This window comes from Zootoca vivipara, chromosome 13 (assembly GCF_963506605.1).
Source record: "Zootoca vivipara chromosome 13, rZooViv1.1, whole genome shotgun sequence".
NCBI classification, from domain to species: domain Eukaryota; kingdom Metazoa; phylum Chordata; class Lepidosauria; order Squamata; family Lacertidae; genus Zootoca; species Zootoca vivipara.
The window spans coordinates 38,914,885-38,939,322 of NC_083288.1; the positions used below are offsets into that span (position 1 = coordinate 38,914,885).

The following is a 24,438-nucleotide window of genomic DNA, read 5'->3' on the forward strand; positions in this document are numbered from 1 at the left end:
TTCCTGGCAGAATAAGTTGCAGTGGGAACTTACCCTCCTTCAGATTCCCCATTTGCCTCCGGCTTAGAACATACAAAAGCACATTGGCCATTTTCACAGTCACATTTATTCCCCCATTCTTTGGCCTCTCTGTTTTCCACTGGGTCTGGATGCTGCTGGTGCTGTCAGATGTGTAGCTTTCTGGGGGGGGATGGGCAGGCCAGCATTGTCTACCTCAAACCAAGTAATAAGGGAGGTACCCTTGTGCCTGACTCTCATGACCTCCATGTGGCTCTGGAGCAGGCATCCCCAAACTTCGGCCCTCCAGATGTTTTGGACTACAATTCCCATCTTCCCCAACCACTGGTCCTGTTAGCTAGGGATCATGGGAGTTGTAGGCCAAAACATCTGGAGGGCCGCAGTTTGGGGATGCCTGCTCTGGAGGAACTGAACAACCCCTGCTACATTGACCTTCGTGAAAATGGTGATGACGGCATGAGGGTTACTTGGATTCCAGGGGCCGCACACATTTGATGAAGGTGAAAAGCATTGAGAGAACGTGTGTGGTTTGGATGACCAGACCTAAGAAAAGCATGGACAAGAAGCTAGAATGTCTTGCTCTAGGGACTTGAATGGGTGAGGACCCCAGGTGCAAAATCGGTGGGGCCCCCAAGAAGAACATGCCATTATTATTATTATTATTATTATTATTATTATTATTATTATTATTAATTTGCAACACCACTAACATTGGCTTCATACCTTTGAGGTGAGGGCTGTGGGAGAGAGGCAGTATATGTGGTATTGCACAGAGGAACTAAGAAGGGCCTTCAAAATGGGGCATCTTGCTACAACACGGACGGGGAGCCAGTACCTGTCCCTGATGTTAGACTACAAAGCACATCGTCCCTGGCCATGCTGGTTGAGACTGATGGGAACTGGAGTCCAACAACACCTGAAAGGTCACAGCTTCTCCTTCCCTGTGTCGTGTTATGATGCCCCCTTTGACTTGGATTACAAGGGTTGGTCTCTGGTGGGTTTGGGTGATACTGGCCGGCGGGTTGATGACTGCTCGGTCCCTGACAACTTGTTGATGCCACTGTCCCTCAGAGGCTGAAGTTATGCCCAGATAGGGTTGGTGGATAAGAGGGTGTCAAGAGGTTTACGGAGAGCTGCCATCTTGGGTGGCGCTCAGGCATAGTAGCCCCACAAAAATATTGCTAGGGCCATCATGACGACGGCGTTGATGTTGACGACGCGCCTCCACGTTGGATGCTCGGTGATGTCTGTCAGGCGCCGTAGCTCCTCAGCTTTCTCTTCTGGGCTCTGCTCCGGCTGCTCCTGGCCGTCTGCCGCCACCCCACAGAACCAGCCGAGGCACCGGCACAGCCTGCCAGAGGAGGCCGCTGCTTTGGAATCTGCGCGGAGAAGGGAAGAAACAGAGGATGGTCAGGCTGCGTGACTGAGGCCACCTCAAGGAAAATGACGCCACCAAGTAATAAGTGGATTGGGGCCTGCTGCAGGGATAGTTCAGAGAGGAAAAGTGGGATGGCCTGCCTCTCATCTCCTGATACCGGTTCAGGGCTGAATGTGGCCCCTTGAGCCCCTCTCACTGGCCCTTGGAACATTCCCCAGGGCTTTGCCTCAAAACTCAGTTGTTTTTGCCTGGCTGGAATGTATCCTCAAACTCATGTCTCTGAATGGAGGATTGGGACAGGTGTGTGAATTTGCCCTACTTTACAAAAGTAAAATTTGCATTTGCTGCTCCTCTTCCCACTTTTGCACCTGACCCTGCATGTGGCTCTTGGAAACCTGTCCAGGAGGGAATATGGCCATCAGGGTGCGAAAGGCTTCCCACCCTTGCGAATCAAAGCCTCCCTCTCTGCCTCACCCTCCAGCTCCAGCGCCTGCTCCAGCCTCCCGTTCTTGGCAGCTTCCATCTCTGCATGTTCCCGGCGCCGCTGCCGGGCAGCCTCCCTTTGTTTGGCTTCCTCCTCTTCCTCCGTGTCCAGATCAACTCGCTCCTCTTTACTGTGTCTGAGGCTGAACACCAGGCGATGCAGCTAGGGGGGCAAGACGGGTGGTTTGGTGAGACGCAAGGTGCATGGTTGTGTTGCTCACCTGCTACCCTTTAGCCCTCCTCCCTTTCCCTTGACAATGGATGGGCAGATATAGTATTGTTATGAGTTGGCAGAAGGATAGGTTGCATGCCTGGGCCCCCTTCTAAGTCTTGGAATAGCCAGGCTAGCTTCCTAGTGAGGCGATAGCCTGGGTAATGGGCCATTAAGGGACCAAAGGAAGTGGCTCTGTGCCAGAGAAAAATGGGGGCTTCCCACTCTGTCAACTGGCTGGTAGTTAAGCCGTAGTTTGTTAAATGCGATGAGAACTATAGTTTTGTGATGGGGAAAACAACACTTCCCAAGATTCTTGTGTGTGCTTTAAATATACTTTTCTGTGGCTTGTATTTCATACCACTAGACCAGCCTTCCCCAAAATGAGCTACACACCCACCATGCATTTAAAGACTGTAAACTAGAGTTGGGCTTTTCGAGGCTGCACACTTGGAGGTGGCAGCCTTCCGTTGTCTTGGCAGTGAAGTGCTGTCACCCTATAGTGCCCAGTTTAGGTTCGTGTGCCAGGTTCATGTGGATTCCTCTGCCCACCCCCCACCCCCCGGCCTTTATACTTACGTGTTTCTCAGGGATAGGTGAGGTGCAGAGAGAGACACCCACCGCAATGGTGGCCGTGAGGCAGAAGAGGATGAAAGCAAAGTAGAGATAGTGGACGCCACAGATCAGGCGGGGGCAGGTGCTGGGGAAGAGGCAACTTCCTGTCCCGTAAAAAAATTCCGGGATCATCCGGGCCATGCCTATGGCTAGCCCCCCCACCAGCCCCCAGAATGCACCCTAAAGAGAGAGAAACAGGGTGAAAGAGGGGGATTTACAACAACAGAGCTAGGTCTGGCTGCTTTGAATCCTTTCTAACCCAAATTTTTGCTTGCCCTGTTCTTTTTGGTCTCCTGTGCTGCACCCCAAAATTGAGAGTCCGCCGCAGAACCTGTATCTTCTATTCCAGTGTCTCCCCATCCCCTGAACACCTGGGTTCCATATCCCAAAATGCCTACTGCCTATCACTTAAATTCCCTTTATCTTAGGCACCTGGTTTTCCTCTCCACCGGCTGAGTGTCCCTTTCCCATGCTGGCCCCTTCCGGAATGTCACTCACCTGCTCGTTAACTCTTTTGACAAAGAGCCCAAGGAGAAAGATGGCCGCGATCGGCGGGGCCAAGTAGCTGCTGACGGACTGGATGTAGTCGAAGAGCTGGCCCCCCTGGGCCGCCTGCACCACTGGGATCCACGCAATGCTCACCCCCACAAGGAGCAGGATCCACACTCTGCGGGGAGCAACAGCAAGGTGAGAACACAGCACCCCCTCGGGGAGAGCAGGACAATGGAGGCACCACCAAAGGCATTTAGCGAGCGGTGCTTGGTTGCAGTTGGGGAGGGATTTCTGCAGGTCCTTGCCTTGTGCTGTGGCATCACCTGGCTTGGTTTTCCAAAAGGATTTTTACAAAAGCCATTTTGGCAGTCGACATATCTGGCCTGCGGTTGTTGCTAGTTTTTCTAATGTAAAAAATGTATTTTTTCCATGACAGTTTCTTAGATTTTCGAATATGTCCCTACAGTTGATGATCTCTGGCGGGCTAGGGACAAAGGTGAGAGCTGTTTCCTAGTTCTGCTGGATCTCTCAGCGGCTTTTGACACCATTGACCATAACATCCTTCTGGACCGTCTAGAGGGGTTGGGAGCTGGGGGCACTGTCATACAGTGGTTCCGCTCCTTCCTCCTGGGCTGTGTTCAGAAAGTGGTGGTGGGGGATGAGTGTTCAGACCCCTGGGCTCCCACTTGTGGGGTGCCTCAGGGTTCTGTCCTCTCCCTCATGTTTTTAACATCCATATGCAGCCTCTGAGAGAGATCATCAGGGGGTTTGGGCTGGGTGTTCATCAGTATGCGGATGATACCCAGCTCTACCTCTCTTTCAAATCAGAACCAGTGAAGGCGGTGAAGGTCCTGTATGAGTGTCTGGAGGCGGTTGGAGGATGGATGATGGCTAACAGATTGAGATTGAATCCTGACAAGACAGAAGTACTGTTTGTGGGGGACAGGAGGTGGGCAGGTGTGGAGGACTCCCTGGTCCTGAATGGGGTAACTGTGCCCCTGAAGGACCAGGTGCGCAGCCTGGAAGTCATTTTGGACTCACAGCTGTCCATGGAGGCACAGGTCAATTCTGTGTCCAGTGCAGCTGTTTATCAGCTCCACCTGGTATGCAGGCTGAGACCCTACCTGCCTGTGAACTGTCTCGCCGGAGTGGTGCATGCTCTAGTTATCTCTTGCTTCGATCACTGCAATGCGCTTTATGTGGGGCTACCTTGGAAGGTGACCTGGAGACTACAACTAATACAGAATGCGGCAGCTAGACTGGTGACTGGGAGCGGCCGCCGAGACCACATAACACCGGTATTGAAAGACCTACATTGGCTCCCAGTACATTTCTGAGCACAATTCAAAGTGTTGGTGCTGACCTTTAAAGCCCTAAACGGCCTCGGCCCAGTATACCTGAAGGAGCGTCTCCACCCCCATCGTTCTGAGGTCCAGCACCGAGGGCCTTCTGGCGGTTCCCTTGCTGTGAGAAGCCAAGTTACAGGGAACCAGGCAGAGGGCCTTTTCGGTAGTGGCACCTGCCCTGTGGAACGCCTCCCACCAGATGTCAAAGAGAACAACAAATACCAGACTTTTAGGAGACACCTGAAGGCAGCCCCGTTTAGAGAAGCTTTTAATGTTTAATAGATTATTGTATTTTACTGTTTTGTTGGAAGCCGCCCAGAGTGGCTGGGGAAACCCAGCCAGATGGGCGGGGTATAAATAATAAATTATTTATTTATTTGTTTGTTTGTTTGTTTGTTTGTTTATTTACAGCAGAGTGGGGGCAAACAGGACCTGTCCTGAGCTCCCCATTTCTGCTACAGGGCTCCATTGGTATCTTAACGAATGATGTGGTACTGAATGGGCATGGGGCAATCCAGGGCTCTTTCTCACCTGCCCACAATCAAGAGCTCCTTGTCGCTGGCTTGCGGCCTCAGACGGTTGTAGATGTCCATGGTGAAGAGGGTACCGCTGCTGTTGAAGATGGAAGCCAGCGAGCTCATTAATGCCGCCAGCATCACAGCCAGCATGAGACCCCGGAGGCCTGCAGAAGGGAGACACAATGAAGTGGGAAGGGAAGCACGTCCGTCTTCCTTGGAGCTCAGCATCTCTCAGGTGACACAGATGGAGCTGGTCAGAATTCATAATAAGGCGAGCGCAGTGGGTTCCGAAGGACTCAGGATTTCAAGGGCAATAAAGTCAGGCAAAATCCGCCCTCCCCTTAACACCACTGCTCCTTACCACTCGGCATGAGAGACACCACCAGTTTGGGGTACGCAATGTTGGAACACCCAACTTCCGTGCCACAGATCCGCTTGCATTCCTCTGGGATGACGCAAGCCACTTCGTCTGAGAAAGCAAAGGGGACGCAATATAACTCCCAGATTAAAATAACTGCAAGGGTCTCCTGCCTGTCAGTACATTTGGATCTCTGAATGGGGGTCGTGGGGGCCACTCCTCCCCCCCCCCTGCAGAGAGACAGGAAGTGAGAAAATGTGTGCATACCCACTCCTCTTTTCCAAAGGATTTGGATGAAAGTCTGATTCCGCAGACTTATTCTGAGCCTGGAAAAGCCCGTAGAGCTGAAAGAGGAAGGAGTGGCACTCTTCCAACTTCCTTGTTTCAGCTCTCCGTATTTTTCAAGGAAGGGAAAGACAGCCACCTTATGCCCAAGGGCCAGTGTGTTGTGGGGGAAGCTGCAGGGGTCATGGGAAGACTGCAAGGGTGCCATCAGTTCTGGACTAATGTTTTGTGCACGCACCACTTACTGCAGGCATCCCCAAACTGCGGCCCTCCAGATGTTTTGGCCTACAACTCCCATGATCCCTAGCTAACAGGACCAGTGGTCAGGGATGATGGGAAATGTAGTCCAAAACATCTGGAGGGCCAGAGTTTGGGGATGCCTGACTTACTGGGCGCTGGGCCAGAGGTGTTGGCTTTTGCCAATGTCTAAATAGGTGCTTGCAGTTGAAATAGTGCTATGATTATAATACTCTGACTGTGTATAACCACGCATCCCACCCTCAAAGAATCATGGGAACTTTAGTTTACCCCCCACAGAGCCACAATCCCCTGCACCCTTAGACTATAGTTCCCAGGAATCTTTGGCAGGAAAATGTGTTTTAAATGTATGGTGTGTATGCAACCTAAATTCTTAAACCGCCGGCAATCTCTCGAGGTCTCCAAGGCCACAGCGAAAGTGGAGGGAAAAGCTGGAGAGCTGGAAGTTTCTACCTGCTGAGAGGAACCAAACTCACTCTTCAGCTTCCAGGAGGGCAACTGCGTTACCTGTTTTTCAGCAAAAGCAGGAGAGAGCTTTTGTGGCGGTTGCAGGCTAACAAATGTACCACGGCCTAAAATTTTTCCGATTAAATCTTAAAGGCATGCAGAATGAGCACAGCTGCCCAGTCGCAACAGCAGTGGTTAGTGAGGGCAATAGATATATTGAGAATAAAAGCCCGTCAGCTCTATTCAGGCCACTGGTGACAGGACTGAAGGTTGTGGTTGCGTTGTACGTCCGTGGTCAAGCACCAGTGGCATGCACTGAGATTGGGAAAGCACTCCAAACTTTTTCCGCCTTCATGGAATACCAGGACGTGGCCTCCGTCCCCCAGTTCCGACCTTCCTCCCCAGCTCTCCCCAGGTGTTTACCTGGATACAGGATCCGGCTGATCATGCCGGGCATAACCATAAGAAACATGGGCAGCAGTTTGAGGTAGCCACAAAGGATGCAGCCGGCTTTGACATGGGTGAGGTTCTTCCCAGCCAGGCACCTCTGCACGATCACCTGTGCGGGATGAAAACAGGAACTTGGGCTGCCAGTCATCTTTCCCATGATTTAGCTAATGCCTTTACACCGGGGGTGGGGGTGGGGGTGGGGGTGGGGCTTTTACCCTGAGAATCCCTCACCTGTCATTCAACAAATGCATAGCTGCCAAGTTTTGCCTTTTCTCACGAGGAAGCCTATTCAGCATAAGGGAATTTCCCTTAAAAAAAGGGAGAACTTGGCAGCTATGGAAATGTCATCATGATGTCAGGGGCCTTGCAGACGGGTGAGACCACCCACCTTTCAATAGCAAAAACCACAGTAATAATAATAATAATAATGTTTATACCCCTCTCATCTATCAAAGCTGGCGGACAGGGGTGGGGCAGGATGCAAATCGCTGCTCATAAATTCTGCTTTCTGCAAGGATTGACTATGAACAATAAGTCCTTGCAGGATTTAACACCTCCACATCCCCACTTAGGAACTGATGGGCAGGAACAGTGCCACACAACCAAACTCAAACCCCGCAGCCCGTCATTTGACACCCGCTGCCCATCAGGATGATGTCAGCTAATTGACAAGTGGCCTTTTCTTTTTTAAAAAAATTGGCTAGCAGGAGGTTCCCCAGCCCACTTTGCGCAAATCTATGGTGCAACTGCACTTGGAAAAACTGAATACCAGTGTTTTCCAATTGGCTAAGTACTGCAGACCCCTGTTTTTCAAACGCCAAGCCATGGACCCCCTACTTTTGAAAGTTGTGATATCTCTATGGTACCAGTAGTTTTTGTTATGTGAATGGGGACCCCCCTGGGTGGGTCACGCAGACCCCCAGTTGGGAACCACTGCTATATATACAAAATAAAAAATTCCTTCCAGTAGCACCTTAGAGACCAACTAAGTTTGTCATTGGTATGAGCTTTCATACCAATGACAAACTTAGTTGGTCTCTAAGGTGCTACTGGAAGGAATTTTTTATTTTGTTTCGACTACGTCAGACCAACATGGCTACCTAACTGCTGTATATACAGTTCTGACCATTGCAACTCAAAGAGTCCAAAGCTGGAAAAGGTGCAGGAAACTGCAACCAGAACGATCAAGTGGCTGCAGAAAAGTTACAGCGTTTGAGGCTTTTTAGATTGGAAAGAAGGCGAGTCAGAAACTGGGTGTTAAAATCCAGAGGAAAAGAGTATGATCTTGTGCATTAGGAGATTGCGATACAGCCACACACAGAGAGTTACTCTCGCCCTTGCCCTGCCATACCTGGTCAGTGCACCAGTACCAGAGAGAATTGATGGACAGGCCAAGGATAACAGCCGGCCAGGGCATGTCGCTGACGATGGCATCTCTCATCATCTGATAGGAGTCTTCGCGGGGCAGGTAGCAGGAGGCTGAGATGTTGTAGAGGGCGGGGTTCGGGGAAAGAGTCTGCCTGGGAAGTGCCTTCATGTACTTGTCGAACATGGCCTGGTAACCTCCCACTGCGTTAAAGGCTGCAGCGGAATAGAGGCGGGCAATTTAAAGACAGGAAATGGCACACCCACTCATAATTTCACCCCAAACATCTGCTACGGTTGCCCAGATTTTTCCTTCCAACCCCAAAAGAACCTAGGCTTTCTCCACCACAAATAAATCACAAATAAAGATTGTTTTTAGAACAAGACTTTCAAACCAGAGTCGTACAAGGGATACAGAGATGAAATATGAAAGATGCACAGCTTAGTTATCTCATAAAATAATAATAATCCTAGTTAAAAAAATAAGTAAAAATATTTATTTAGCACCAGTGCAACTCAGGATATGGGTTTTTTGTGGAGTGGTGGTGGTAAAAAAAGAAGAAGTGTTTTGGATCAGAAATGTAGATTGGAAACGTGGAGGAAATTGCTAAAATGGTGATGACCAGAATTTTATTTTATTTTTTAAGCATTTTTGCTTTATAGCTCTCTTTGTCACTTTAATTTAAGCATCACTTTTTCTAATGTTTCAAAGCTCAGAAAATATTTCATTAACATTTAATATATTTCTTTGAAAAAGAGTGAGGAAAGCATTTTAGCACTGATTAAAAGCTTGTTTGTTGATTTGTTTAATGTCCCACCTTTCCTCCAAGGACCTCAAGGTGGCAGACGGGGTGGATTCCACCTCCTCCTATTTTATCTTCACAACAATCCTGTGAGGTAGGTTCGGCCTAGAGACAGTGACTGGTCCGAGGTCACCCAATGAGGACTTGGACCCTGGTCTTCCAGGTCCTCGTCCAAAACTCTAACCATTGCACCCCACTGCCACTGTTACCAATATGGTGCCCATGCCTCGGTGTCATGTCTGCCACGGGAAGTGGCCTACTCACCAAACCCCATAAGGACACAGGATCCACTGATCATGACGAACGACTGGATTGTGTCTGTGAACATCAGCGCCGCCAACCCACCTGGAGGAAAGACAGGAGAAGGCCATGCGCAGGTTATAAGGAAACGTATTACAGTCATACCTCGGTTTAAGTACACTTCGGTTTGAGTACTTGCAGTTTAAGTACTCCGCGTACCCGCCTGGAACGGATTAATCCACTTTCCATTACTTTCAATGGGAAAGTTTGCTTCAGGTTAAGTACGCTTCAGGTTAAGTATGGACTTCCGGAACCAATTGTGTACTTAAACCGAGGGAGGTACCACTGTACTGCACTAAATCATAGAATCACAGAACTGCAGAGTTGGAACAGGGATCCTGGGGATCATCTTGTCATTTGGTTGATCCATCTCACTTGGCACCAGCTGCACTTTAGACTGTAAGCTCCTCAGGGCAAAGACCTGTCCTCTTAAACTCTGTAAAGCACTATGTGCACAAGAGGCTCTGTTGAAATCCTGCTACTATAACACAGACCAGCAACAGCTCATGGTTTCTCAAGGGCATTAAAGGAATAACCGGACCTGTTCTTCCTGCTCATCACTAGTCAGGCTGCTTATCTTTTTTTTTTTCTGGCAGGGATCCTTAATGTCAGTCAGAAATTCAACATGTAAACTCTTCCTTCAGGGTGAGGCAAAGCTTTGCCAGTTGAAGCTCTGCCTGCTGCATAGGTATTTAAAGGCACAGGAGCCTTTCCCTCCAGTTGTACATTCATTCAGTTTATATCCTGTCCCCCTCCCAAAGGAGTGGTTAACGTATAGATGACAATACACGTTCTAAAAACAATCTCAGCCAATGATTTCAGGGCAGAAAACTAGAAACACCAGCAACTTCATCCATGAGGTGGCAGCGTCATGGAATGACAGTGCTTTGAAAAACGGGTGTCTAATCTGTGGATCAGCAGTAGCTTTATTATATGTGCCATTTTCAGGTAGCCTAGCCTGTTTGTTATTAATTTTCTGAAAAATAGGGAATGCCTCAACTCTTCAAGGAAACGAACACCTGAATGCCCAGAGCCCCAGAGCTCAGAGGGGGGTGTAAGCAGTGGTTATGCATTACTGAGGCATTCTGCCCATGGCCTGAGGTGCATTTCTTTGCATATTTTCAGTCAGAGTTAGGCCCTTAGCCCCAGGCCATGCTTTAGACTTGACTTAGCTTAGCTAACTTCATCCTTTTGATCTCTCCTGGGGACCAAACTGGATGCCATATGCTAAACATGTCATTTGCTGCCTGTCTTATTTTTTAAAAGTGACTCATAGAAGTGGCGTCCCCTAGTTTGAGGAAAGGGGGTCGAATCCTTTCCTCAGCTGCTCCTATTAGCCCAGGAAGCAGTTTTTGGAGCCAAATAGAGCTTATTTCTTCTTCTTGGGGCAAATAGAAGCTGGGGGTGGGGAACCGGAGTTTACTCAGAAAAGGCTGCGCTTGAAGATCTGAGGGCAGAAAATGTGCGTAATGTTCCCAGGGGTAAGATTGCCTACATGCCGGGATGGAGGGGGGAGGGGAGATAATGCAGCGAGAGGAGGCTCCCTCATTTGTGATTCAAACGCACAAAGAGCGCAAAGTCCATTTCTAAGCAGGGGGTGGGTTGGTGGGTGGTCCCTTAGCATATGTTTTGTTGGGAAATCGTATGCCGTTAACTTGGCTAATGCAAGGAGTAACGGCCATGCTTGGCACAACATTTATTCTCTGTCTCGCTCTGTAACACACACACACACACACACACACACACACACACACACACACACACACACACGAGAGAGAGAGAGAGAGAGAGAGAGAGAGAGAGAGAGAGAGAGAGAGAGAGAGAGAGAGAGAGTGCTTGCCTCTCAATCTCTCTCACTCTCACATTGTCAAGGAATTTTTTATATATTGTCACTCACTGTATAACACACACTCTCCTCTCTCTCTCTCTCTCTCTCTCACACACACACACACAGCTCCCTTTTCTCCCTCTCCCATTCTCTCTCTCTTCCACATATGCACAAAGACCTGCCTATCTACCTCTCTGAGGTTTCCATTTTATGAACTAGAAATGACTGCCTGTCCTTTCGTTAGGCCAGCAGTTTCACAAAATGGCATCAAATATTTTATTATTTAATTCATTCTTATTGCCTCTTTGCTGCCTGGGATGGGAAAAGGTGCATGTGGGATTTTCTGCCTCAGGTGCAAGCAAGCAAGCAAGCAAGCAAACAAACAAACTCTTGACAAGCCCTGGGTACTATTAGTACCGGTATCATGGGCTTTGAAGACGCTCGAACTCAGGACAAAAAGGAGAAATGTGAGGAGAAAAGGCATATTTGGCAAACCCTTACCATTACCAACTCCTGCCCAGAAAACTATGCCCCCATTGTGGAAGGACGTGTGGATCCAGAATTGGCCTCCACAGTCACTTACGGACTCACTGTTAAAACGGTATTCATGGAAGACAATCTTACTTGGCTACAAGTGATTGCCAAAGAAAAGGAAGAGGAAGAGGAAGAGGAGGAGGAGGAGGAGGAGGAGGAGGAGGAAGAAGAAGAAGAAGAAGAAGAAGAAGAAGAAGAAGAAGAAGAAGAAGAAGAAGAAGAAGAAGAAGAAGAAGAAGAAGAAAGTTATTACGGTAGTATAATACAGCCTGACCCCAGGTGTCATTTGCCCCTGTTCCTGTCAAACACGTTGACTTGCAGCAATTAATAGGTTGATGGTCTGAAAAGCTGGTTTCTGCTTTGGTTAAAGGGGCATGAACAGGTCAGACTGCCTCTCTCTCATGGCCGGTTGGCAACCTGCTTCTCTATTGTGTTCCCTGCCACCAGCTTGTTCCGATAACCGTTTCAACATTCCAATTACCTGTCACTGTGTAAATGGTGGTTATGATCAGGAGGGCTATGACGGCCACATAAATATTCCAGCCCAAAGCTTGCTGGATGAAGACAGCTCCAGAGAACATGTCCACCTGCCGGGTGAGAAGGAGAAAGCCCAAGTCCATAGATGGTCCCCAAAGAAATCAGAATGGGAAAGGCATAGCTGCCAAGTTTTCCCTTTTCTCGCGAGGAAGCCCATTCAGCATAAGGGAAAATCCCTTAAAAAAAGGGATAACTTGGCAGCTATGGGGAAAGGGGTTCTTCCGTCTCCAAGAGGTGGCCTCGCCAGGAGGCTGGCTGAGGGGACAGGCTTTGCCTGGCAGCTTTCGTGAACCATTAAAGTGGCCTTCTCTCCTCAGGTGGAAGTGGACCAGCAGAACCCTTGTTGGAAATGGTGCATCCACCCACCTACCCACTTGCCCACCCTCTCAGTTCTTCATGCCTAGAGAAATGACCTACTGAGATCTTGGTGAAGATATACATGAAAAGGGAGAGGACGGAGAGGTAGAGTCGGATACGTTGGCCTCCAAAGCGCTTCTTCAGGTACTGTGGCATCGTGATGACCTGCAGGGGGAGGAAGCAGCAGGGGAGATGTCACTGTTTGTCTTTCATAGCGTTAAAGCAAGAGCCACATAATGTTCTCTCTGCACTAGCAAGGAGTTAATCTTTCAGAGGGGCAACGCCTAAACTCTGGAACTCCCTGCCCATTGACATTAGACAGGCAACTTTGCACTACTGTTTTAGATGAATGCTAAAAATGCTATTCTTCTTTGGCAAGCCTTTCTAAGACATGTAATTTGTGTGTGTGACTGTTGATTTTTTTCAAAGCTTACATTAGGATGATAAATTTAAAGTCAACTTGTTGTTAACATTTGGTTTTTAAAAATTGCACATTTAAAATGAATACCTACTCTGCTTAAATCTGCAGCTTATTGGTGTAGTAGAGGCGCGGGGAACCTCTGGCGCTCCAGATTGTTGCTGAACTACAACTCCCATGATCCCTGGCCAATGGCCATGCTTGCCAGGGCTGAATGGCTTGTAGTTCAGCAACATCTGGAAGGTCCAAGGTTCCCCACACCTGGTCCAATTAATGGCACACAGCTGTATATGGAAAAAGGGGAACTTCTTGTTCCAAGGGTTAGCTTCTTAGCATGCTCCCTGGGATGAATCCATTATTTTGGCTCTGCTAGCCCCCTCCTAGACCCGAGGACAAGCATCCTAGTTTTCCATCCTCTTTTCTCTTGCCACCCACTCCCACTCAGCATCTTCTCATGCCCTCTGTTTTCACACACCAGTCATTGTTTGACATAGCCAAGGAGTTAAGAATGCTGGATTTAGACATGGGAGACCTGAGTTCAAACTTCTGCACAGCCATGATGCTTGCTGGGTGACTGCAGATCCGCCCCCATCTCTCAGCCCAACCCACCTCCTCACCCAGTACAGCTGTGAGGATAAAACTGGAGTCAGGGAGAACTATGGGGCTACCCCGGGTTCCTTGAAGAGATTTAAAATGCCACAAAGAAGCAAGCAACATGCATTCTTAGTACCCCAGCTGTGAGGTAGACCGGGACGAAGAGCCATCCTAGGAGGAGGACAAGGAAGAGAGCCTGGGAGGAAAGAGAGAAGTGGGTTAGGGTGGTTCAAGTTCTCACTTAAAAGAAATATTGGGTTTTTTTTGGTAGGGCTACTATGTCATTAACATGTACGTCAGAGGCAGAAATGTAATGGGTGAAGTTTCCTCTATCGCTGCCTTTTCACGTTGGGGAAATCAACACCAGTTGAATGTGATGTACTTCAGGCTCAGGGGCCAGATGTGGCCCTCAAGACCTCTCTGCCTGGCCCTCGGAACTCTTCCCAGGCCAAACCACTCACTGGCCCCTGCTTCACACCCTCCTTGAGTGCTTGTGCCTGGCTGGAATGTTCCCTTGTACTCTGATCTTGCCTCTGGATGGCCTGGGTGAAGGATGGAGTGTGCAGCGTATGCATAGAAACTCGCCTACTGTACAAAGGTAGAATTTGCATGTGTTGCCCCTCCCACTTTCCACTACGGCCCACCCACAGGTGGCAGGTGGCCCTCGGAAAGCTGCCCAGGTGACAGCAGGCACCGATCCAAGTGTGTATGTGATCAGCCCTGCTTGCAGTTTCCGTTCGCTGAATGAAAGAATCTTGCCTCCCCACCCGCACGCTGTGTTTCCCCCAAAAGAAAGATGGAGCCTGCAGCCCATTGCTTACGTTCCACTCGAATCCTGCCACTGCCAGGCCGGTCGCTGCCCCAGTGCCTGCCAAGCCCACAAAATGACCGCTGCCGATGTTGCTGGCAAAGAGAGAGGCGCCGATCTGTGGGGACACCAACCGCCAAAGAAGGGATAGCGCAGGTTCTTGACGTTCCCCATGCACACCACCAACCAAAACACCAAAGCTCACCCACCATCTTGTCTTTTGTGCTGCTTCTCTCTCTTCCCCCCGTCTCCAATTCCATCCAATGTCCTAAATATTTTAATTCTCTCCCTGCCATGCATCTTAATTTATTTCTCACTTTCTTTTTGCTTCTCCGTATTTTCCCTCTTCACTCCTGATCTTCCCAGTCTTCTGATCTATCTTCCCACCCTCCCATTCTCATCATCTTATTTCATTCCTATCCATCCCTCTCCCCAACCTGAAGTATTTGGAGCAGGAGTTTCGAGCCTCAGGACTGGGGGTCAAATACAGCTCTCTGGCCCTTGAGACTCTCTCTGCGCCACAACCCTCAGCAGCCTTGCTTTACACCTTCATTCGGTATTTTTTGCAGGGTTGCGATGTGTCCTTGAATTCTAGTAATGCTTCCCTGAATGGTAGGGAGGGAGGGGTGTGTGACTTTGTCTGGAAACTAGCCTGCTGTACAAAGGTAAACTGTACAACCATGGCTCTGCCCATTTTTGCCTGTGTACTTGACCTACGGCCCCCACAAGGTTGCCTAAAGGGGAATGTGGCCCTCAGGCTGAAAAAGCTTTCCCATTCGCTGATTTGGGGCCTTTCCCCCCCTGTTCCCAAGTCCCATCGCTTCCTTTGTCCCTGTCCATTTTCTGTTACTCACCGGCCACCACACCATGTTCCTACCAGCCAAGAAATATCCCCTGACGGTACCCCTGTTGGTCCGGCACATCGACTGTGAGCCAAGAAAGAGAGGAAAGGTGCTGTAAGTAGACATTGTAGAAGGGCTCAGCCATTTTGGTGTGTGTGTGTGTGTTTGTTATAATATGGAGCGTATTTCTTGCCCTGGCCGCATCAAAGGGAATACAAGCACAGAGGGAACGGAGCCCACCATTTAGAGAACAGATTGTTCAATTGCTAATCTGTTCAATTTTACACCTCATTACCAGTTTGCTAGTACATTCCTGACTGGTGTAGCTTTTTGCAATCATTAACCCATCTGGAATGACCAGGCCTAGGATCAAAGAAAAGAGATAAGAATGGGGAGAAAAGCAGAAAACATGCCTAGTGCGACAGGCCTCCCTGCTTGAATATGGGGCAGAAGAACCCTCTAGGAGAGGAGAACAGCAAAGGAGAGTCTTGAGGCAGTGTTTGGGTTCTAGGTTCCTCAACTGCATTTACAGGGCCAGGCCAGCCATGAGGCAGACTGAAGTAGCTGCCTCAGATGGCATAATGGAACAGGCTGCCTCCGGTTAAATTGAACACATCTTTTTTATAACTTAGTTAATAACATCCAAGTATCTTGCAGTTTAGGTATACACAGATTAGTTTAAATCTTTGTATTTATCTGCAGTGCCTTGGGAGAAGTTTGATATATTGATCAGGCTTTTTAAAAGAAGTTCTAGTTTCATCCTTGAGAGGTGTCAATATAGGCTTACAATGGCCTTTCATGGGTTTGAGACTTGGTCCCATTCCATGCGTTGACACACCAACCTGTCAATCAGGGGTGACATTCAGGTTTCAACAGCAAATGAGCCTTGAAAAATCGGTGAATGACCACCGATGCTCCTGCAAATGATCTCAGGACTGAGCTGGGAAAGAAAGGTTTAGGTGGTTTCTGAGCTACCCTGGACTGAAGTTGTTCAGGGCTTTGTAAATTAATACAAGAATATTGTTTCCGGCTCGGAAGCAGTTGGGCAGCCAGTGCAGCTGCTTTAACAAAACTGAACAGGGTGTGGTGTGTTTCTGAAAACATCTGTTCCAATCTTCGGGCAAATTTATCAGTTGGCGTCTTCTGCCCATTGGGACTAGAAGGGTGGAAGGCTGGGAGGACCACAGCAGGAGGACCGAGAGCCAATGAAAGGTGGAGACAATTAATTCTAGTTTTGCTCCCCAACCTTCTCCCTGAAGGCATCTAGAAGGGAAACACTAAGACCAAGGAGGAGGAGGAAGCTGATGGGCAATGCCGCCCCCCCCCCGGCCTGGTTGCAAGTAAGAAGGTGGTCTGGCGGGGGCCAACCAAGGTTGGAGGAGCAGCCCTAATGGACCAACACGCACTCAAATTTATTCTGCGTTTTTCATGCTTATAGTTCCTAATGACATTTTGTAACTGAGTAATCCCTTGAGCGAAGGGGATTTGAGTCTAGCACTTCAGCTGCTTTTCATTCTCCTTTTGGTAAATTTGTTTTATTTCTGCTATTTATACGGGACACTTAATCTCCAGGATTTCTAAGCAGTCTACATAAAAAATTCTAAAAAGTAGACGATGGATAAAACCAATTAGAATCAACCCCCCCCCCCCAACACACAGTGGCTAAAATAAATGAAAATTTATTATCAAAACAGGGAACTTAAAATGCCTGCTGGAACGGAAATGTCTTTGTCAAGCGCTTGACATTCAACGGGGTGGGGTGGGGTGGGGTGGGGTGGGGGTTCTGTCTGATTTCAGCTGGGAGGGCATTCCATACGATTGGATTCACAGAATTGAATGTGTGGCTTCTGGTGGATACAAAGTGTGCAACAGAGGCACTAGGGCCCATTAACAGAGACTCCCCCAAATATCTCAGTGGTCAGGCAGGGATATAAGGAATCAGGCTGTCCTTAAGAGATCCTGGACCCAAGTTGCCTTGTAAATTAATAGACGAACCTGAAATACTCCGAGAGAAGACATGGAGGGCTCAAATGGAGAGATGATGGTGGATGGATGAATTGTGTTCAGGCTAGAATAATAGAATCTTAGAATTGTAGAGTTGGAAGGGAGTCCATCTAGTCCAGGCATCCCCAGACTCGGCCCTCCAGATGTTTTGGAACTACAATTCCCACCATCCCTAGCTAACAGGACCAGTGGTCAGGGATGATGGGAGTTGTAGTCCCAAAACATCTGGAGGGCCGAGTTTGGGGGTGCCTGGTCTAGTCCAACCCCTTACAATGCAGGAATCTTTTGAGTTATACAAGGAAATGAGCTGAGTAATAGAAAAATAGGTGGTGATGGTATGCTGTTTGGCCTGGCTTGGCTCTGACAGCCCCATGTTTTGCCCTCAAATGCTGGTTCCAATTCCTTTCCCACAGCAAGGTAGTGCCCTTGTTTTGTAAGTGAGGAACTGAGTCCTTTCTTTCCTAGGTCACTTCCAAACTGCCTGTTCATCGAGCATTAATTGGGATCCATCTGCAGGGAGATTAGATGATGTATATCAAACAGACTCATTTTCCGGTGCATTTTCCCATGACTTATTGCAAAAAGTTTGGTTTCAAGGGAGAAGAAACAAGTCTGTTACACAGGAGCTCCCAATCGACTAATTGCACAACCCGAATTTTCCAGGGTGGGATAGAATCCCACCTGAAAATAAAGACAGTCTGGGGAAAAAACCCTAGATGAGGGAAGCGTGTTTACATGAGAGGAGCACCCCCACCCCGCTCCCTACATACATACCCACAGACCGACTCCAATGACCGCAAGGAAGTAGAAGCAGATGACGGAAATGTCTGCTGGATTGTTGATGGCCGCCCTCTCTGGTGCGACGACTGGCGATTCCTCTTCCATGGTTCCTCAAGCTCTGGATCTCCCACAGTCAAGTAGGCAAAGTCAAGGAACTCTCTGGGGCAGCTCCTCTAGGAGTGGTTAATAAAAAGCTCAGTCATGGGTTGGATGTGCGATTAACTTGGACTACGTGGTAGATGGGAAGGAGGGTGATGTGGGGAGAGGGCAACTTCCAGTAACCCTGGCTCAAGTTGTTAGCTTTTCTTTTACGGACAAAAGTTGTGTGTCTCCGCAGACAGCAATTGACAGATCGTTTCGGATTCCTGGATCTCCCTTCTTGGATAAGCTTCACCTGTTGGCAGTAGGGATGCCAAGGGGTGGTGATTTCCATTCTTCCCTGTGTTCACCACAATCAGCGCTGCTATAGGTTTGGCTCCTGCTAAAACCTATTTTGTTTTCATAAATGATTTTTATTGGTTTTACATATAATCACATTACGTAACATTATACCCTCTTGTTTTATCTCTTTGGCTCAACTGAGCCTAATGACTTCCCTCCCTCCCGTCTGATGGTTTACAAAATTAAACTTTACATCTTTACATTTCCCTTCATTTCTTATTCTTGTTATATCATTACCTAAATCAGGCATCCCCAAACTTCGGCCCTCCAGATGTTTTGGACTACAGGCCCTCCAGATGTTTTGGACTACAATTCCCATCATCCCTGACCACTGGTCCTGTTAGCTAGTGATCACGGGAGTTGTAGGCCAAAACATTTGGAGGGCCGCAGTTTGGGGATGCCTGACGTAAAATATTATATTACTCAACCTTAATAGGTAGAATTTCATCTTACATATCTTCATATAGCCCTGCTAATGATGTTAATTGCTTACCGTTGTCTTTCAAATATAATATAAATTTGTTCGTCCTTTTGGAATGCTTGGTCTCGCTGGTTCCAGATTCTTTCAATTTCGCTAGTTCTGGAAAGTCCATCAGCTTCACCTGTCACTCTAGTAACTCCTGTTGTTTCCATCTTTGGGCTAACAAAATTCCTGCTGCAGTTGTTGCATATAAGAACAATATTTAAAATCTTGTCTCAGTATCTCTCTACCAACTATACCCAACATAAAAGCATCTGGTTTTTTTAACAAAGGTGTTTTTAAACATTTTCTTTAACTTATGATATATCATAAGTTATATATGATATATCATATCAATACTTTGGCCACCTCATGAGAAGAGAAGAATCCTTGGAAAAGACCCTGATGTTGGGAAAGATGGAGGGCACTAGGAGAAGGGGACGACAGAGGACAAGATGGTTGGACAGTGTTCTCGAAGCTACGAACATGAGTTTGACCAAACTGCGGGAGGCAGTGCAAGACAGGAGTGCCTGGCGTGCTATGGTCCATGGGGTCACGAAGAGTCGGACACGACTAAACGACTAAACAACAACAACAATATCATTTCCCAGAAAGCTTTTACCTCTTTACATGTCCACCACATGTGGTAAAAAGTACCCTCCTTTTCCTTACATTTCCAACAGTCATTCTTTTGTTCTATACATTTTGGCCAATTTAAATGGTGTTAAATACCACCTATACATCATTTCCATAACATATTCTGTTGTTGTTGTTGTTTAGTCGTTTAGTCGTGTCCGACTCTTCGTGACCCCATGGACCATAGCACGCCAGGCACTCCTGTCTTGCACCGCCTCCCGCAGTTTGGTCAGACTCATGTTGGTAGCTTCGAGAACACTGTCCAACCATCTCGTCCTCTGTCGTCCCCTTCTCCTTGTGCCCTCAATCTTTCCTAACATCAGGGTCTTTTCCAGGGAGTCTTCTCTTCTCATGATGTGGCGAAAGTATTGGAGTCTCAGCTTCATGATCTGTCCTTCCAGTGAGCACTCGGGGCTGATTTCATTCAGAATGGATAGGTTTGATCTTCTTGCAGTCCATGGGACTCTCAAGAGTCTCCTCCAGCACCACAATTCAAAAGCATCAATTCTTCGGCGATCAGCCTTCTTTATGGTCCAGCTCTCACTTCCATACATCACTACTGGGAAAACCATAGCTTTAACTATACGGACCTTTGTAGGCAAGGTGATGTCTCTGCTTTTTAAGATGCTGTCTAGGTTTGTCATTGCTTTTCTCCCAAGAAGCAGGCGTCTTTTAATTTCGTGACTGCTGTCACCATCTGCAGTGATCAAGGAGCCCAAGAAAGTAAAATCTCTCACTGCCTCCATTTCTTCCCCTTCTATTTGCCAGGAGGTGATGGGACCAGTGGCCATGATCTTGGTTTTTTTGATGTTGAGCTTCAGACCATATTTTGCGCTCTCCTCTTTCACCCTCATTAAAAGGTTCTTTAATTCCTCCTCACTTTCTGCCATCAAGGTTGTGTCATCTGCATACCTGAGGTTGTTGATATTTCTTCCGGCAATCTTAATTCCGGCTTGGGATTCATCTAGTCCAGCCTTTTGCATGATGAATTCTGCATATAAGTTAAATAAGCAGGGAGACAATATACAACCTTGTCGTACTCCTTTCCCAATTTTGAACCAATCAGTTGTTCCATATCCAGTTCTAACTGTAGCTTCTTGTCCCACATAGAGATTTCTCAGGAGACAGATGAGATGATCAGGCACTCCCATTCTTTTAAGAACTTGCCATAGTTTGCTGTGGTCGACACAGTCAAAGGCTTTTGCATAATCAATGAAGCAGAAGTAGACATTTTCTAGCTAAAACCTATTTTGTTTGTCTTGCTATCCACTATGGCCGAAGCTAACATAGTTAATTACGTAATTCACTTCGGTGCATATCAGTGGAAGGGAAATATCAAATATCAAAAACAATGCAGAAAACAACCTTAATTACTGGGTATTTATGAAATTTTCATGGACCCAAAAAACCCCACAGCCACAGTGATTACTGCTCATATTCATTTGCAGGAGATCTGTCCCTGACCTTGGGTGAAAATCAGAATTGTGACAATTTCGACACCCATTTGTGCTTCTGATGGAATTCTCTGACATCTCTCCCGGTTGGTTCTTACATACTTGTGGGCACCGGAAAGGTTTCCACCTTCATGTTTTAGCCCTGAAAACAAGCTTTCAATACTGTATGTACTGTGATGAATTCTAGCTCGCCCCATTCTTTCCCAAAAGGCCTTAGGAGATTTGCCAGGCCTTCTGATCTAAACATGGAACAAAGCTCAGCTACACTCAAAACTCAAAGCTCCTGCCAGGTTTAGTCTCTTTTTCAAGGTCTCCCAAGAGGAAAGACTAAAATCTAAAATACAGGAACAGAAGCACAAAGGTTGTTCTGGTTGAGTTGGCTTCATCAAGCTCTGTTCTCAGGCCCCCAGCCAAGCGCTCCCCTCTCCTTGCCTGAGCTGGAGAGAGAACTCCAATTGTTTGCATTTAAAGGTGAACCTACCTAATTCATGCTTTCAGTACCAAAACAGCCATCCTTTAAATTTGTACAACTCTGAATTTTGCAATTCTGTTCGCCAACCAAGTTATGTGTACTAAAATGCACGTACTGAGGCAAAGTGGGCATAAAACACACACACACACACACACACACACACACACACACACACACACACACAGGTAAAAATTGGGGCTATACCCCCACCCAACTGTTTGAGCCCCAATCCGGCATTTCAGATCAGCCCTGACGCTGATCCATCCTTCATTTGGTTTTCACACATCTGATATCTATCCTACACTACACACACAGGCACCACCGCCAGGGGGCGGTCTATACTCATTTGGCACAACAATGCAACCATTCACTTATAAAAAAAATACCGATGAACAACATTTAAAAATGTTTTTTCCTGCTGTAAGCCTAAGTGACATGGAAGTGGCGACGAAAGAGCAAACAAGCCCTCAAACATTTAAACCACGTCACTTGTTAAAACAGGGATAGACAGCCTGTGGGCCTCCCGGCACCCCTGACCATTGGGCATGTGGCTGCAGCTGGTGAGAGTTTGGCGTCCAGCAATCTCTGGTTCCCACCCCTCTTCCAGATGGAAGGTCACAGATTCTTCAATCTTGTGTTAAAGTCTCCGAAAGACAGCTAATTTAAAACCAGCAGAAGACCTTAGACTCAACAAGAACTGTGAAAGGTTTCTGAAAAAGATAATTTCCTAAACTGTGATTTCCCCAGGCTAATAATAATAATAAAAATTTATTATTTATACGCCCATCTGGCTGGGTTTCCCCAGCCACTCTGGGCGGCTTCCAACCAAATATTAAAACAGTACAGCATTATTAAAACAGTACAGCATTACTACTCCATAGGGAAAGCTGTTGAAACAAAAACAACAACAGCCTGACCCTGTTGCAGTTTTCCAGCACTGTAAGTGATGTGGGAGACAGGCCAGCCCACAAAGCCACACAATTCCATTTCAATGTGCGCAACCTTAAGCCAGAGAGGTGGAGTCCCATAGCATGTGTCTCATCATCTGACTTATGGGGTTTCTTTTATTCTGGAGGTGGTGTGCCATGTGATTGGGTGCTGTGGCAATGGGACTGAGGTGGCTGTTGAGTAGTCACAGTGACAGAGTAGTCACTGAGGAGATTCATGGTGACAGCTCCAAAATTCCACTGTGGGCAGGGGCGTGTGAGTGCTCCTAAGCCTGTGCTTCCTTGTTCCACCCACAACTGCACCCCGTTTTATTATTTGTTTCTTCATTTGATTTCTTGAGTTTCCTACATTGCAGGAGGAATTCAAGCTCATAACTGGGAAATTTAGGCTTGTGCCATTAAAGTGCATTAAAGCGTTCTGTCACCACAGCACAACTAATCCACTTAAAAATAGGAATGAGCACATTTGCAGTTAGGAAAGTGACAGGGAAATCCCCTGGAAAGGGGTAGGAGGAGCGAATGACTAATAGGAAGATGCTCAAACACCCCACAAGCAAATCAGGATGAACACAAGATGAATACTCATTGTCCTATGTAACCTTATTGCAAATGGAGTCATACAAATGTTCAATACAGACCAGTTATAATGTAACCTCTGTGCAAGCAAATTAGGGTGGCTGCTCAGTAAACAGGTCATCTGGAGGAGTCCTTAATCACCTGTGCCACAGCCTCGGGGTGACTTAAGGTAGAATCAACTGATAAGTTTCAGTGAATCAATTAAATATAAACATAAACAGATGATCTGTTCCACTGGCATATCAGGTGGGAGTGCTGGAGTCAGGAATGTGCAAACCTGAGTTTACTTAGGCTCTCCTAAACCATGGTTAGCATTTGGACAATTAATAGCCATGACCTAGCTGCTAATGTGTGAATCCAGGTCAAGGAGTATCTGTCTGTATTTCTGGATGTCTGGAAAAGGTGATTTGGCCATGATGTACCCATGGAAATAATTATTTTATGAATTATTTTATAGCAGATCATTTGCCACTTTTTTTTTTTTTGGCTATGATGACTTTCAATTGTGTTGTGAACATTCAAAGAGATTCAGTGACAAAGTACTGCAGGAAATGTTTGTTACTACTTTTTTCACATTTTATTACACCATGCTAAATAAATCATATATGATTAGTGTAAGGAAAAACATAATTTTGATCCGTGTTTTCAGAAAAAGGAGTAAAGTCTCCAATACAATTTGCTTCTAGGCTGGAAACTGGCCATGAAGGGTATGACTCCTTTAATCATTCTTGAGACTCTGAACCCAGAAGTCCTTAAATACACACACTCAACAGAAATGTCTTGTGTGTAAAGAACTATAATCTTATCGGTACTAATGCTTATTGAAACAAATCTGCACAACTGGGGACCCATTAATAAATCCCACACGGCTGAGGGGGTGATGATTATCTTGAGAGGATGTGTCTTTTTTGAACAGGGAACTTCCTGATTAACAGCAAAGCAGCTAAGATCTGGATAATTTAAATAATCAAGATTACAGCTCAAATTGGGTGAGGTGTGTGTGGGGGGGTGAGTTTGGGTATTGATGACCTTTCTCATATGTGGCCTATTTATTTATTTAAAAACCCCAGATACACTCTTCTCTTAAGCCCTGTTTGCACATCAAGTTAATCAAATTAAAGGGAACTGGCAGTTTTGCAAGGTACACATAATGTTCATTCTGCACATAGGGTTGCCAGACTCAATAGTGGACAGGACTTCTGTGCCTTTAATTGTCCTGTTCTCTTTTGAGTCTGGAAACCTTAAAGGGAAACCAGTAGACCCTTTGCTTGGAAATTATGTGCAGACTGCACATAAAAGGAATTGATTCTTCAGTGTGACAACATCTCTTCCCTGGAACTCCCTGCCCATTGATATTAGGCAAGTGCCTTTGCTCCGTGGGTTTTGGCACCTTCTATAAAAACCATTTTTGTTTAGACAAGCC

General features: G+C 47.1%; 2 protein-coding genes across 8 annotated transcripts in view; one reads left to right on the plus strand and one right to left on the minus strand.

The window, feature by feature from the left end:
• Positions 1-27: 27 nt before the first annotated feature.
• SLC5A2 (solute carrier family 5 member 2) lies at positions 28-18,188 on the minus strand. 3 transcript variants are annotated; one of them, XM_035135251.2, is made up of 15 exons: positions 18,024-18,188; positions 15,258-15,329; positions 14,417-14,521; positions 13,732-13,791; positions 12,644-12,748; positions 12,171-12,276; positions 9,292-9,372; positions 8,211-8,440; positions 6,833-6,968; positions 5,423-5,530; positions 5,075-5,225; positions 3,204-3,372; positions 2,670-2,885; positions 1,871-2,042; positions 28-1,397 (listed from the first exon to the last, which is right to left on the minus strand). In XM_035135251.2, the coding sequence occupies exons 1-15, from the start codon at positions 18,132-18,134 to the stop codon at positions 1,171-1,173; spliced, it is 2,049 nt and encodes a 682-aa protein (XP_034991142.2). In that variant the 5' UTR covers positions 18,135-18,188; the 3' UTR covers positions 28-1,170. The 3 variants fall into 3 exon arrangements, with proteins under 3 accessions (XP_034991142.2, XP_060137675.1, XP_060137676.1); XM_060281692.1 differs by lacking the exon at positions 18,024-18,188 and having other exon boundaries at positions 15,258-15,524; XM_060281693.1 differs by lacking the exons at positions 2,670-2,885; positions 18,024-18,188 and having other exon boundaries at positions 15,258-15,524.
• The window catches only part of LOC118094676 (carbonic anhydrase 4), a 39,789-nt gene continuing 27,597 nt past the window's right edge, over positions 12,247-24,438 (plus strand). For 4 of the 5 annotated variants that reach the window (XM_060281697.1, XM_060281698.1, XM_060281695.1 and 1 more), the window contains exon 1: positions 12,472-12,727. The gene's annotated coding sequence lies outside the window, so the exon portion shown is untranslated. Of the gene's footprint in view, positions 12,284-12,471; positions 12,728-24,438 lie in introns of those variants that run through there. The other variant, XM_060281696.1, reaches the window with a different exon arrangement.